The sequence below is a fragment of the Lissotriton helveticus genome, chromosome 1_1 (assembly GCF_964261635.1).
Source record: "Lissotriton helveticus chromosome 1_1, aLisHel1.1, whole genome shotgun sequence".
Lineage (NCBI taxonomy): Eukaryota > Metazoa > Chordata > Amphibia > Caudata > Salamandridae > Lissotriton > Lissotriton helveticus.
In genome coordinates this window covers 1,102,592,315-1,102,606,002 of record NC_136057.1, presented here as the reverse complement: position 1 = coordinate 1,102,606,002, position 13,688 = coordinate 1,102,592,315, and the positions used below count along the sequence as shown (strand labels likewise).

At 42.8% G+C, this 13,688-nt stretch overlaps 1 protein-coding gene across 4 annotated transcripts in view; it reads right to left on the bottom strand.

Annotated features, from left to right (window-relative positions):
• Positions 1 to 13,688, bottom strand: part of OSBPL8 (oxysterol binding protein like 8) — a 1,077,846-nt gene that overhangs the window by 835,509 nt on the left and 228,649 nt on the right. For 3 of the 4 annotated variants that reach the window (XM_078678323.1, XM_078678342.1, XM_078678332.1), the window contains exon 3: positions 8,000 to 8,096. In XM_078678323.1, coding sequence (XP_078534449.1) covers positions 8,000 to 8,041 — 42 coding nt within the window. In that variant the 5' untranslated portion in view covers positions 8,042 to 8,096. Of the gene's footprint in view, positions 1 to 5,683; positions 5,727 to 7,999; positions 8,097 to 13,688 lie in introns of those variants that run through there. The other variant, XM_078678366.1, reaches the window with a different exon arrangement.

The window sequence follows — 13,688 nt, the reverse complement described above, 5'->3', positions numbered from 1 at the left end:
TCCATTTGGGGTACTCATGGTAATCCGATCCTTCCTGTTGGTTGGCACGGTCCCTCTCTTTGGAGTTTTGGTGCTTCATCTTCATTCTTTAACTATTGTGTTATGGTGCGTTTGTGTATATTGTATACCTTTACTGCTGGACTACACTGCATTGCTTGCTGCTGTTATCATATGTACATGTGTTATGCTTGATCTGCCTCGACAACGCTTCATCATTGCTGTTCATACAGACTGCATTGTATCACTGCTGCTTGGTCTCTGTATAAAAACCAGAAAAGAAAGTTTAAAAGAATTTGAATATCATGGCAGCTTTGGAAGAGCTTGACAGACCCAAAATCGTCTACTTTCACCCTCCACCTTCTAGCTGACATTATCATATAAACTATGATAGTGCTGTACCTCATCATGAATACAACACCGTATCCCCAGAACCCAAGAACTAGGCAGCACAGAGCGACAGCAGTTGATACCCAAGATGCCATCCAAAGAATGCAGTGCCCAGAAATGGAAACTGTTGCATGCATGGCAAGGTTGTTCATGTTTCTTTCTGCCAACAAACGGTTTATATTAAATTGAACAGCATTCATAATTGGATGGGTGACATTTGCAATGCATATTAATAGAGTAGCAACACCTTCAGCACTACTTTCAAAACCATCCATAACCTACATTTAAACAGGAACCCACATCCTTTCCCTATGTGAAACGTCTGCTTCCTACATCAATGCATTATTAACTTGACAACAGTTATCCCACAGCAGTAGTGTATGCTCCTCTCAAAGGCATAAGTCTCCCACTCATTTAAGCAGGAACATTAATTCATTGCCCTCTGTCTAGGTGGACAGGACATATATGGGAGGCAATTTGGGATACAAATCAATAATGGGCCCAGATCTATCTGATAATGTACAGGGCATTCTCTACTTGGCCATGAGCATCCGGAGCCATTGTTTCCAACTTGTACCAAGGGTGATGAAAACCAGTGTGAACTTTGCATCTTCAGGCATTACACATTAGCATCTTATCTGCCTTTGTCATTCTAATAGCTGGAAACATAAACCCAACACAACTATACTCATATTGTTTGGCAAGAGGTATCCAAGAATATCTTTCATGACTCAGTCATATGCAAAGCAGTCTGGACCCTGTTCCTCCTGATGAAAAGTCCAGCACGAACTGCCAAGCCAGGTCTTCCCTAGACCAGAAACAAGCATCCTGGCACCGGTTTCGGGGTAACACCCCATATCAGCCAGGCCAGCTTGAATCCAGTGGTAAAGTAAGCAAGGGACCCACATCGGGTATACCCTGCCAACTTAGGGCACACAAAGCAAACACAAGGAGATGGTGGACAGAGCGCTGAAACTTTTCAGAAACTCACCCCCAGTCTCAGATCTGGGTTGAATCCAGCCTCGTTCTTTAGCTCAATTCGTCACCCCAGTTCAGACCCAGCCATATGTAAACATTTCTTATCAATATTGTATAATATTTTGGCAATCAGACAGCAGATGTTGAAAGTAACCCAAAAGCCTGCATCTCCTCCAGCATTATGGACTGATCTCAGGGTAAAATCAATTGAGTCTTGCCAAGGATAGGTACCGGTCGAACATGACTTTGTAATGGGCTGCCCTATCTTGCATTGTAGAGGTATTCCTTACTAGGTCTTGTCTTAAGGGACCTCAAGAGGTGTCGTTTATTATTGTCCCCAAGATCCGTAACCATTTTTCCACATCAAGACAGTGGGCGGTGGTTTTTTCCATTAGAATATTGTAAACACCAGATGTAGAACTTTTCAAACACACTGCTTAGGTTATAAATTTCACACTCTACTACAGGGTGAATCATCCAAGGTTTTGTTCAAAATAGCGAAGCCTTTCTACTTACTTCACTTTAAATTTACTGGTTACAAAATATTAAATTTGACCGCCCCTAAAAATGCCAGAAATTTTAGTTCAACCCACCTACCACCAACTGCTGAGGGGTCCTGGAGAGTGAGGGTGCCAGAGAAAAGAATGTGTTTAAGTGAATTGGAGTATATTGATAGGGAAAGTAGTCTTCCATCCACACTGAAACCTTAGTGGAGGTGCTTAAATACTGAAGGTTGTCAACCTGTAGCAGGGTGGCGGGGAACGCTACTGAGACTGACTGGTGGTCGACTGACAATCCTTACACCCTCTCTCTTTCACCACTTCAGGACACCTGGGAAACTGAGTCTGAAGCGTGGTGGAATCAACTTCCCTCAAGAAAAGGGGACTGTATCTTTAAGGGGGCAGAGTATACAGGAGAAGAATACACACCCACCTACGACGCGCTGCTGTGCCGAGCGAGTCTACTGGAGGAACAACGTACGCCCCCCGGTGACCTGCTGACTGGAGGAGTGAACAAAAAGCAGGAAGAGGAAGAATCCGTGTGTCCCGACACCTGGGAGAGGAGCGGAGAACGAAGGGAGACTGAGGAGGACGGAGGAGAATTGAACAAGGACATTTCGGAGGAGCGGAGAGCAGAAGTAGCAGTGCCTGGAGGCAAACATTCCCAAGCATCGCCCAGCCACACCCAGGGAGGAGTGTGGCTCAATCAGGTGCGTCAACGCATTACGGGTTGGCTGGGGCGGCGTGGCAACGCCGTGTAGATAGTGTAAATATCGTCCTCACTTCCCGAGCTACTCGTTCCCAAGACCCCCCTACCTCCTTTTCCTCACATATTACCCTACACCCGTCTAGCTAACTATTACTCTGTACAACGCACAAACCACCGGTGTCCTCACTTCCCTGGTCCCCCGAGGGGAAAGTTACAGTAAGAAGCCAGAGCGCTAAAAGCCCTCTCTTTCTTTCCCGCATGTGGCGCTGGAACCCGGCCAGAGAGAGGGAACGGGAATTCCCAGAGGACGAGAGAAGGCGGACCAGTCCACGAAGACCCCGTGCCCTCGCCGACACCTTGGACCCGGCAACCCTAGCTCGTGAAAGACTCACCCAGAGGAAGAAAAAAACCTTCATAAAAATAAAACCCCATTTACCCTACTCTGGTGTCCGAGTCCCTCCTTCTGAACCGCTACACAACCTCAAATGATATTTAATGGATGACATTCAAAAGTTTCAGAAGAGCGTGAAAGAGTTAAATTTGGTATACATCATTGGCTTGCCCTCTCAGAAAAAGGGGTTGGCTAAAGTGAAATGTGCACCTGTTGAGCTAACAAGAGTTTCAGTTCATGTGAAAAATAGGGATGGGGCTTGCACAATGTATCACATACTTTATTTGAATGTAAACACTTAGTTGCTTTATTTTACAATGTAAAATGGCCCCATTTACCAAACCTTCTTACATTTCAGGAAAAGTGGGGTGTGTGTTCGCACCATAGAGAGAATCCACAGAAGGGTGAAATAGGCAAGCACTGGGTATTTTTGCTTCTAATGGCAGTTGAAAGATTCACAGCATAGTTAATGCATGTGTTGTATTGTAGTGTCATTTGACCAGCTCATCGAAATGGGTAGTAATCAATATGATCCTGACATTACAAGTCATTGAAAAACTCGAAAATGGATTTGATTTTGTTGCAGAGTAGACTGTGGGGGCGAGTAGGGAGGATCGTCCCTATTCAACCCTTCAATGGGGATTTTTTGGCCAGACCACAGGTTAGTTATCTACCATGCTTTCTTTCCTTGCATTATCTGAAGAGCAGACAATATGAAACAAATTACAATGCCATGACACTTTGGAACACAGCCAATGGGAAACCGATTGTAGTAGACCAACAATACCTATAACTATTTTCACTGCGAGCCACAAGTCCTCTTTTTTTTTTTGCTGCTCCCAGCCAAGATTAGTGTTCTCTGTCACATTTATATTAATGGCAATTATTCAGAGTTCTATAGATGTTGGTCATTATATTAAACTTTCCCTTCGCAAGCTTACCCTCAAGCCTATATCATTTGCTCCTGCTCCCTTGCGTTTAGCGGACCACTCGCTCCTCGAGAATGCGTCTTTGCCCCACATGCATTGCAAGCACATTATCAGACGCTCCATCTTCAAGGCCTTATGCGTATTGTTAGTCACTCTACTTCAAGGGCATTATCAGCTGAGATGAGTCCTCTATCTCTATATCTGACACTTTTATCGTTGGACAATAGCCCTTCAAGAAATGGGCCAGTCCTTTCATAGTTTGAGACCTGCCCATGACATTCTCTCAACGTAGCGCCTGAAATATGGAGGAGGGTTGAGTGGCTGCCTATCTTCCAAAAAGAATTTAACCCCTTATTGGCAAAATAAAATTCTACAAGTTTTCACATTTTCTACTATTTTCAGTAGTTCAATCAAAGTTAGAACGTGGCTGCTTCTGACAAAAGTTATGTCCCACTGGACTCTCCTAATGCGCAAAGGTATGGGCTAAAGCCCATGAGCGTCATGTAATATTTATTCTGAACAAATTACATCAATAGATATAAGCTATTTTCAATTTCGTCAATCTATATTATGATTAGAAAAATAAACTCATCAAAAGGAACAAATGCGATAATTGTATTACTCACAAATACAAATTTTACAAGGATTAGGCAGAAATTAAGCAACCGTCTTGTAATATGTAATATTAATGCCATTGAAAAGAATTAAAGTTCAAGAAGCATCAAAACTGGCACATATTAATGCTTTTAAAATTTAATATAAATGCTGTCAATAACACAGTTGGCAATCATCACCACACAGTTGGCAATCATCACCGATAGGTTAAACTACATCGATGCTGCTGATATTACTTGAGCAAGTGGCCACCAACAGATACCTTTCATGTATTTAATTATTATACAAAGCTGTATTCAATGATACGAACCACTACTGTCACAACTAGCAATTCCACTGTACAATTAATTCACATAAGCTGCCCACCCTCCAACCACCCCAACCAATTAAGTTTAGCAGAACCACAACTTTTTTAAATAACCTTTGACCTTGCATGTGCCTTCCAAGATAAAAGGTTTCATCAACTGCTGCTACTACACTATGCACTTAAACTTGTACCTCCTGTAAAATCTTCCATTATGATCCGTGGAACTGACCTTGTCAACACCGGGTCATCATTCTCTTCTTGTAGTACAAACAGGCTCACTCCAGTTTTAAGAAGTTTTTGCAGGGTTCAGCAGCAATGGTGAGGTGTGTTTGTGTCTATGTAACATTGAAACGTAAAGTACCAGCCTTGACACAAAAAACACGCTTGAACTACAGAAATGCCACATATAAAAACAATGCCAATGTCAGTATAATCGCAGCAACCTGTTCTCATTTCTTAAATTGAAAAGAAAATACAACAGCACACTGTCTTAAAAAAATTAATACAGAATTGTACGTATAATAGCAATTATCTAACATTTTGAGCTACACCTTAAAAAGACAACGAAACATTTTAGCTAACAATATATAAAAATACTGAAAATTGTTTGGTTGATTTTTTTTTTACATGAAAGTTGGCAAGATATTTTTGTAATAAAAACTCACTTTTGAATATTTTGCAGACCTATATCTTTAATGTTTGATCTGTATTCCGGGAGGTGTCCTGAGCAATGCCCCACTGTTTAGAGGTGTCCTGAGCAATGCCCCACTGTTTAGAGGCCCAGTGGCTGTTAAGTTATATAATAACAGACTCCTCATTAACGGGTATTACTTTAAAACTAATTGTTTAACTAGAGGTTTAACTTACTCGAAAATATAATCTTGCTGTAAGGTCCGCAGAGTTTAGCAAACTGCAAAATAAAAACAAGGATACCAAAAGTCGGCTTATTCAATTCCATAGTCTGAACAAAAATAAAAACAATGGGTATGGAACAAACCTTTTTATAAGTGGCACTGTTTAACAGAGCAGATCGGGAAATGGAGCAAAATCTCAGGTTGTTTACCTTTCTAAAGCATGCTATACACATGGGATACAATTGTGTATATTGTAATCACTCAGTTGACCTTTAACCCCTTCCCTGCTGATGACGGAACCGCTCCGTCATCAGCCGCGGTCGCGCTGTGCTGATGACGGAGCGGTTCCGTCATGGCCCGCTCGGCACGCCTGCGCGGCGCGGATTCCGCGCCTGCGCTGAGCGTTCTATTGAGCGGGCGGGCCATGACGGAACCGCTCCGTCATAAGCACAGCGCAACCGACGCTGGTGACGGAGCGGTTCCGTCACCAGCATGCGCCCGCCGCTCTTCCGCCCCGTCCCCTTAGCACTGCGGCGGAATAGCCGCCGCAGTGAAGGGGTTAAAGAAGGTAGACCAAGCCCTGCTTTGAAAGAAAAAAGTATGTTAATCAGGGAGTTGTCCGGAAGTGAAAAACTTACAAGGGTTCAGTGCCATTGTGAAGACCCAAGTAGAGTTTAGACCCACCAACAGAAATGTTATCGTTAAATACTAATCCTCTGCCTGTGAACCTCGACGTTTGGCAGCCGGGATATCATTCTATAACTGAAGGTAAAGAATGAAGTGTCTACGATGCATAACGTGTCTGCAGCATGCTCGCTACAAGTTCCATCCCAGGCAAGGCCGCCCAGTTAACATCCAAAGGTCCAGAATTGAAGCACCAGTGACTGAGATGGGTAAGATGCAAGCACCTTTCATTTATAGTTCCACCAAACTGTGATCCGAGTGTGGACTAAAAAGGAGTCATTATTAGTACTGGCTTCTGAAAGCCTGCGCATCTGGTCACACGATGAGCCAGAGAGAGTTTAAGACTTCCAGGCAAATTATATTTTATCTGGTAATTACTTTTTTTGTCAAACTACTATAGTGACCACTTGTATAGAGAAGTATACAGGAGAAATACGGCAGAGAAATTACATTTCATCCATCCACGCTGATAAACAACTGTGTTGAATTCTACCCGACGCCTTTCCTCAAATGTGTGTTTTACTTTGATACGATCCACCAGTGCGGAAAATTAAAAGGAATAAAATAACATTCCTGTTCTCTTCTGGTTGCATAATGGTGGCCGCCCGTCATACTACTGACGTGTTTCAGTTTCGCTTTAGTGAACTGAGAGCACCACTCCCAAGTGGCCAAAAACCATCAACTGCTATTGTCTCAGGACACACATAAGCAAATGTTAAGAAAGATGATTTGCGTATATCAGCCAAATGTGGTGGGGGTGGGAAGGGGTGTTATGTGCGCGTGTCCTCGTATGTGTATGTACATGTTGAGTACGTACTAGTGTATGGATATGTGTTTGCATGAGACTCGCTCCCCTTTTCGGGTATTTTATTTCGCTCTGTGTACTTTGTTTCAAAGGTATGAGAGTGTGTGTTCCTCCACTGTCCCAAGACAACACGCGTGCACTGCCTGCTCCCATTTAGATCGTTCCCTGTAGTTGTTAAGTGTCAAGCTGCCATAACGCAGGCATTACATGAAAACAGAGTATTACTTTAATAAATGAGCATCATGTGATAGAGGAACAAAGCTACACACCAACTCTCCCATCTCGACACCCTAATGTCACACGCTTTGCGGACTGGCAGGACCTTAAAACCCCTGTACTTTTAAAGTATTTTTATTTGCTGCCCATGTCAAAATCATTTCGTGTCAATGGTTTTCGAAAGCGTGCATAAGACAATCTCATATTTAACCCATAACACATGCCTCTAGCGAAGCCTGGCCGGCATGTTTAACTCAAGTAGGCACTGGCACCGAAGCGATGAACAATGTCGTGGGCGAGCCCACGCCACATGTGGCGCACGCGGTGACAACAGGGACCAGCTGGGGGCACGCGCCCCTGTCCCCAGACCTTCTGCTGCCAGCCTGCCCCGGGGTCACAGAAACGACTGACAGCTATAAAAATAGAACGTTGATCACTCACAGCTGGAAGAGGTTTTAGAGACAGGCTCTGAGAGGACTGCACTGGTACCCACACAACTCGCCTTCCTTCACACACTACACACTAGTCGATACCGCAACAGGGATCTGCATTAAGCGCTGTTCGGATACACACAACACACATTGCAATGCGTCAGTCGCCGCGCAGACTTTGGCAGTAACTCACCGAAGTTCTGTCCGCCTCGGCGTCCAGGGCGGCCGCCTCCATGTCCTCGCGGCGGTGCTCACCCGCTAGAGCCCGGCCATCCTGCGCGCGCGGACCCCTGGAAGAGAGAGAGAGGCACGGGTGTCAGGAAGACCGGGATGCGCCGTGCAGCAGGCAGCGCGCACACTCAGACTGGAAATAACTTCCCAGCAGGCCAGCCTGCCTCAGACGGCCTCGTCACAGGAAGCGCCAGGGCCTCCCCTCTCCGCTCGCGGCGAGCGCGCCTGCTGCTGCCGGCTGATAAAACATCTGCTGCTCTCAAACTCCCCCATCAAACATCGTCGTGGCGGCCGAGATTTATTTGGGAAGCAATCCTCTGCGTGCACTGGGAGATTAATGCTGCTCTCTGCAGCTAGGCCTAAGTTACACACGTAAACATCCAGCATTTCAAATGGCAATTCATACTGGCCACTTAGGATGTTTCTAGGCGCTTCCATTTCTATGGTAGGGAAGGGATGGGAGGCGCAGAGTCAGGGAGTTCCTCAGGACCACATCAGTCAGTCACTAGGGGTGAGGGGGCTCTGGGTTACTACTCCAGTTTCAGAGTTCCACAAAAATAAATACAGTTCCCCCACACAAGTTATCTTCTCAGTTTATCATTTCTTTAAAGGTTTAGCATTCTGACTTTATACTGAAAGTGAAGGACACAAAGTTCCGAGATGGTTTCCACCTCTTTCCTCACGAAAAGGTTCTATTATGATTCAGTTATGACATGTAGCAGAACAACATGGCACATTTTGTGATAATAGGAGTTCATTCTTTTGTCATTATTGCCCAATGTTAACTTTGCTCTAGTAAAGGTTTCACCTCATTAGTACCAGTTTAACACCTAAACATAGCAATAAGCTACTTAAGGGCGACCAGTAAACCTCTGGACAGGATATTCCCTGCCCGACAACACACGCCAATGCTTCTTTAGTAAGTTTTGATTCGTCTGAGCTAGAACCAATGTTTTGTTAAAATGTGAAAATTATGCAACAGATGATGGAATATGTGGCAAATACAGCAAATCCATAATGAAGAGGAAAACGGCACCAGAGCAGAATTGCATATTTCCAGTGGCCCTGTCGTAATTAACAATTCACTACTCTTGGTGAATATGCACGCATGATTAGTGCCTGGCTGTATTTTTTTTACGTGTGGATGTTTTAACCAAAGATATTTAACCACAGAGTGCAACAGATTAAATGCATCCGTGACATACCAGTGCACTAATGGGGTCTTGCATGTATAGGAAGGTATTTTTCTCTGCAATGAGATGTTATACATTTATTCATTTAAATTTGTTACCATCAGTGAGGTGAGCCAGCAATGGTTATATATAGACATATGTATCCCCCAACAAAAAAACAAGGTTCAAAGGAAGTTATGGTTGCCTAATGTTAACAGCGGTTCCTCATAAAAACTAAAAAGTCACGAAATTCAGACATTTAGGTACAACCTGTACCTCAGGTTATCCTGCCATACATGGTCAATCTCCATTCCCACCTGTTATCACTTAAGAACGCTAAAAATGAGATGCGTTTGAGCTATTCATTATTTAAGTTTGAAAAAAGATGCACAATGACGTGACTAAGTTCTTGAGGGGTCAGGATATAGCACTGATAACAGTGGGAGAACTATAAGGAGTTCATTGGTATATTGTAATGGTAGTAGGGGTATAGGATTAGTGCTTGCATGCGCTAAGGTGCGTGTTTGGATGTCCAACGGTAGGTGTGTTGGGTTATGATGGTGCCTGTGTTGGGTTATGATGGTAGGTGTATTGGTGCCTGTGTGGGCCTTTGATGGTAGGTGTATGTACATGTTAGATATGGGGTAATTAATTAATGAGGGGGGAACCGCTACTAACTCAATGAACCCACTCTTGTTAGGTCAAAACGCTGTTGGGAGCGAATCTCTGTTCAACCCAAGTAGCTATGGCACAATCAGCAGGCAATCCCCAGAGAAGTGCATGCTAAGTTTAAGCAGTATGAACAAGTTCAAAGTAAAGAACACAACACAATAAAATTCCCAAACCAAGTTATAAAAAGAGAGAAGCACATAATAGGCCAAAATATACTAAGATCATCATAACAGGTTCACGGGAATCGGAGTCATGAATTTGTAAAGTTTTAAAGGTACAAAGCACCTAAAAAAAAAAGTAAAGCACCAAGGAAAAACAGTAGCTCTTCGCAGATCGGGACCTAGGAACAATTTCAGGCCAATTGCAATACAGCGGGGGATGAATACACCAAGAAGGTTATCTCAGTCAAATGTTTTTAAAGTCAGATTTAGTCTCAAACGGCCAGTCCTGCATCACCTAGCTCCTCAGAGCAGGATTGTGGGCACCAGGTTTCTCACCGGACAGGCTCCTGCAAGGTCTAGTCCTCTTTAGTCAGCTGGACCTTCTTGCAGTCCGGCATCCTTAGGCTTTGTGTGTCCCTGAATGAGGTATCAGGAGGCAAACTACTGAACCCTTGAAGTGCAGTTACAGTTCCTAGGTGCCAGCAGAATTCAGTAATCCTCCAGTCTTGGTGCAAACACGTTTCTTCTAGCAGAACCTTATTTAAATGGAGTCTTCCTAGTTCCGGGAATATTCTGAAGAGGTAGTATTTGAAGTGCCAGATGTATACTGTGCACTAGCAAGTGACCGGAGAAAACCAACTACCTACTCCTAACCATTTCTCACAGTCCCCCTCCCCCACCTCATTGTGCACCACTTGCTCTTTGCCTTACTGTAAAATTTCCCTGTGTCAATATGGCAGGCACCACCTGTCAGCAAGCTGGCAGGTCTTCAGTTTCTTGACCACTCCCCTACCTTACAAGGTCAAAACTTGTTTTGCCCTCCTACTGCAGCTGGAGCCCAATTCTCTAGGACGGAGAAGGACTTGGTGAATCCATTCCTGGCAGCGCAAAGTCAAAAGAGGTAGTGTTAAAGCTGCCCAATTTTTGCACACTTTCTGTACACTCCCAGACAGCTAAAACTGCTATGTGCTCAAACGTTAAAACCCATTGGCAATTCCTGTGCCCAAAGGCAAACCATTGTCCTCTAAGCCAGAGCAATGAACTCTTCCTGTCTGTATATTCAAACTCTGGATGTGTGATGAGTGACAGAACTTGCTTTAAGCTACTTGTGGCTCAGGCATCCCAAAGTACATTTTTTAGAAAGTTATTTTTCTTGCGCAAGTTATTACAAATCAGAGTAGGCCATTACGCTGAGTTTTAAAAAAAGTAAGCAGGAAAGAACTTTGAAACATTTTTCGAGCCCTTTCCTCAATGGAGGTGGAAATACTGATTTTAAGGTCACCAAGCCCAATTATGGAAAAGTGTAGCATGGCTACACAGTGAAATTGCTTTTAGGTTTTATTTCATTGTAAGGGCACAATAACCCCAAAATGTAATGTTATCTGCTTTTATATATTAACACTCTGCCCTGTGGGCTTCAAAGGCACACTTTAGGGGTGGATTATGAATATATAAAAAGAGGCTTTTCCAACATGGCAAAAGGCATTTTAACTGCCATGTGTCACTGCAGCGCAATTAAACTGCAGCCTAGCTGGAGCACAGTGTTGGTCACGGCAAAATATATTTTTGTCACATATGTGGGTGCTGTAAATATGCATTGCAACCCACACGACATAACTTTCCATGCCATAGCACACTTTGTTTTAAACAAGGTTCTCTATAGGGATGAACAGTTCTGGTTTGTGCAAAAAATAGCGCTAACAGTCGCTACTGAAATACAATTTATTTCTGAGACATACCCAATGTAGACTATTCACAATATTGCCTTGACATTCTTTCACAACCATAACCAGGATTCTTTGATATCTCATTCTTCATTTTACTCACATTCTGTCACCATATTGAGCATTACAAAATAAATTGCTTTATAGACTTATCTTGTTATGATGGAATCACACAGTTCTTCATTTTACTAGATGGAACCGCTCTTGGTTATACTGTTGATGCGTTTCAGCCTTATTCTGTCCTCCTCAGGACAAAATACAAGGAAATCCTAATCCAAACACCTAACTAAATCACATACATAAATTCTATGAGTATTTATCTTTTCTGGATACTGGCAGTGGTAATCCAAGATCCGATGGCCTTATTCAGTGTGGCAAAACTAAGCAGACAAGAAGCAAAATGAATTGGAAAAAAAATAGGAACTGTATCAAATTACTAAAATGAGTACGAGTCATAACGTTGTTGGATGTAAAGTAATGAAACAAGAAAGAGGTCTTTAAATGACCTCCTTATAAGGCTATGATTCTTTTAATTCTTACCAGCATTTTATATGGAGAGCACTCAGATAGTGTACATATGTACATAAAATCTAAATTTGGGTAACAAAAAATAATAATGTCCCTTAAAAAATTATGGTCGGAAAATAAACCAAGTACTAAAAGATGACACAAAATACAAGGGAATGCTTGGTCCAAACACCTAACAAATGCACAATAACGTATCTAAAAATGAAATACAATGACTCCTAGATATGAAATATATTTTTAGGCACAATATGGTGAAATTATGTGAATAAAAAAGAAGAATGATTTATCAAGTACTGCTTATGGTTCTAAAGATGATTAAGACAGCAAGACAATATTGTAAGAAGTCTAGATGAAGTATGTCTCGTATGTCTTATACATAAATTAGAACTCAATAGCGTCAGGTACTAAAATGCACAGAGTCCTAAAGTCAGCAAAAAAGGATACAGGAAGAGACAAAAAAATCTGAGTTGACCAGGCAGAAAAGGAAGATTTGCTACAGCATATTTGTGAGTGGGTGTATGAACATTGTTCTGTGGTTGACCGATAGGATGTGGGTGGGTGTATACTGGTGTTTGGGCAGTTATAATAATGGTGATTGTGCAATGGTTGTGGATAGTGTGGGCATCTGATGGCGAATGTATAAAGCATATCCATGTGAGTATAAACATGGCTGTGTGATTATCTGATTGATACATCATGTTTAGACACGTACTAGTTGTTGTGCAGATACATAATTGTGGGTGTGCCTCATATATGATAGTGGGTTTGTTGTCACACTACAGTGGGTCGATCTGTATGATACAGGGTGTGTTGCTATAAGATAGTGGGGTGGAATCCTGTCAAGGTGGGCGGTGGCATTTTACAGTGGGCTTTTTGGCATACAATGTTGATTGTGTAGACATATGTGATAGATTTGTTAGCACAAATAAGTGGGTGTGCTTCCGTATGACAAATTATGACAAATGGCCATGTTGGCATGGGATAGCTGGTGGAGGAGAATGATGGCTGATGTGTTTGGCATACAATGTGCATTGTCGGACAAAACAAGGTGCTTATGTTGGCCTGGTTTGAGAACATATGGTGATCAGTATGTTGGTACTGGTGTATGTTGGTGGACATATGTGGATATGTGGACATATGATGTTGCTTGAGATGTGGTTGTGTGTCAGTATGGGGCTGAGTGTGCGGCCATAACATGGTGGTTGTGTGGACATTTGATGATCGGGTATCGTGTATGAAAGAGGCTATGTTCTAGAATAATGGTATGCATGCTGGTGAACGAAGTGGGTTGTGTGTGAACATATTTATTTATTTATTACGTTTTAATATAGTGTGAACTTTTCCCGAAGGTGTCAGAGCACTTTACAATAGGACCAGCTGTCTTACATAAGGAC